Below are 1,919 nucleotides of genomic sequence, written 5' to 3' on the forward strand. Positions count from 1 at the left end.
GACATGTAACATATAGACAATTGACAAAAATAATATGGATTCCATATTACCAAATGGGCCGAAAAATAGAGGGACTTAAGCTAATTATATGTTGTTTATAATTAGTGGGAAAACACAATGATTAAAGGCAACCCTAGCCTTGCATACCTATTGTTCCTTGTGAAGAACAATTTCTTCATGCATTGGCTCCCTTTATGTCCTCTCTTACACGGTTTTGGAGAAGCACAATTCATCATTGTTTTTCTTATAATTTTACCCAATAATATACAAAATGTTGTAGATTATTATTCATTCTAATTCCATCATCAAAAATAGAGATTTCTAGAGAAATAAAATCCTCTCTTCTTCTCTCTTAAAAACCGAAAACACATAAGGGTTTTATAAAGTTTTTGGTTCAATTTTCTACTAAGATTAATATTATAACTAGTATTTGTAATATTAATTTAATTAAGAGGAGCCTTGGGTATAATACATAGGGAGAGATCTTACACTTAGATCTTTGTTCTTCCATTGGAAAAGCTCAAGAACAAGAAGAGAAAGGTGATCTCTCTTGTGCCCTCTAAACCGAAATACTTCAATGTAAGGACATTATTTCTCTTCTCTTTTATTAATGTTTGCATGCATAAGATCCGTTTTAATTTATGACAAATTAATTAGACATATATGAGTATGTTAAATATGTATATGAATCTACATTTCCTTCAGGGGCTACGTAGACGGATTGGTGACGGGAAGGATACGAACGTGTGGGGGCATGCCTGAGTTGTGGGATCGAATAGTGGGAAGGTTATTTCTCCTTGTGGACCGGGTAACGAGCTGATAAAGGTGGCGGACCTGATTGAGCCGAATGGTAGGGGGTGGAATGTGACGATGTTAAATCAGTTGTTTCTCCCGTTTGAAGTTAAGAGGATCCTTAATATTCGCCTAAGCCCCAATGAGCCGAAGGATTCGTGGTACTGGTGCTTGGATAAAGAAGGGGAATACTCGGTGAAGACGGCTTATGCGAGTATTGTCGGGGACTTATATGAGTTGGGAGGCCCTTCGAACTGGGAGAAGGAGCGGTGGCTTTGGAATCGGTTGTGGAAAGTTCGGGTTTGGCCTCGCATCAAATTATTCTTCTGGCAACTGTGTAGTGGAGCTTTGGCTACTTTGGAAAACATCACAACTCGAGTGCGAGGTGAGTCTCTTACCCCTTGTTATTTTTGTTCGTCTAATCCCGAGTCTTGTTTACATCTTTTTCGAGATTGCAGTGTGGCTAAATGGGTGTGGGATGCGTTGGGGGTGGACTGGAATGATGGTGGGGATGGAGTGGAGTGTGCGGGGGGAGTGCGTGAATGGGTGGAGTGCTTATGGAGGGGTCTGGAGGTAGGGGAGTACTGGAAGTGCATGGTTGGGTGCTGGGCTATTTGGGAGCACAGAAACAAAATGATTTTTGATAAGGAAGTGTTGAAACCGGCACGTATTGTTCAACGCACACGTGACATTTTAGCTGAGATTGATTCTGGTGGAATTGAGGGGCAATGTAGGGTGGGCAGGAATGGGGTGGATAGAAGGGAGCAGGAGAACGAGGGTTGGAGGCCGGCTATGGGTGGTTACGTCAAAATCAATGTGGATGCGGGGGTCAAGGAAGGATAAGGGGTGAGTTCGGGGGTGGTGTGTCGAGATGATAGAGGGGTAGTGATGTGGGGTATAACGGTGGCTCGCGAGGAGGAATGGGACCCCAAGTTTGCAGAAGCGATGGCGGTTCATGATGGTTTGGAGGAAGCTAAGACGAGGGGCATCCAACAAGTGGTGGTGGAGAGCGATTGCCTTCAAGTCCTAGATGCACTCAAGGACAAACGTAGCGGGAGAAGCTCCTTTTCGCTTTTAGTTGATGATATTTTATTGCTTTGTAATAGTTTTCAGTCGGTAGTTTGGTC

The 1,919-nt window shown here is 42.9% G+C and overlaps 1 protein-coding gene across 1 annotated transcript; it reads left to right on the plus strand.

Annotated features, from left to right (window-relative positions):
• Positions 1-870: 870 nt before the first annotated feature.
• On the plus strand, positions 871-1,635 carry LOC141613414 (uncharacterized). The gene has a single exon (XM_074432147.1). The coding sequence runs from the start codon at positions 871-873 to the stop codon at positions 1,633-1,635; it is 765 nt and encodes a 254-aa protein (XP_074288248.1).
• The last annotated feature ends 284 nt before the right edge of the window (positions 1,636-1,919 follow it).

The sequence above is a fragment of the Silene latifolia genome, chromosome 11 (assembly GCF_048544455.1).
Source record: "Silene latifolia isolate original U9 population chromosome 11, ASM4854445v1, whole genome shotgun sequence".
Taxonomy (NCBI): Eukaryota; Viridiplantae; Streptophyta; class Magnoliopsida; order Caryophyllales; family Caryophyllaceae; genus Silene; species Silene latifolia.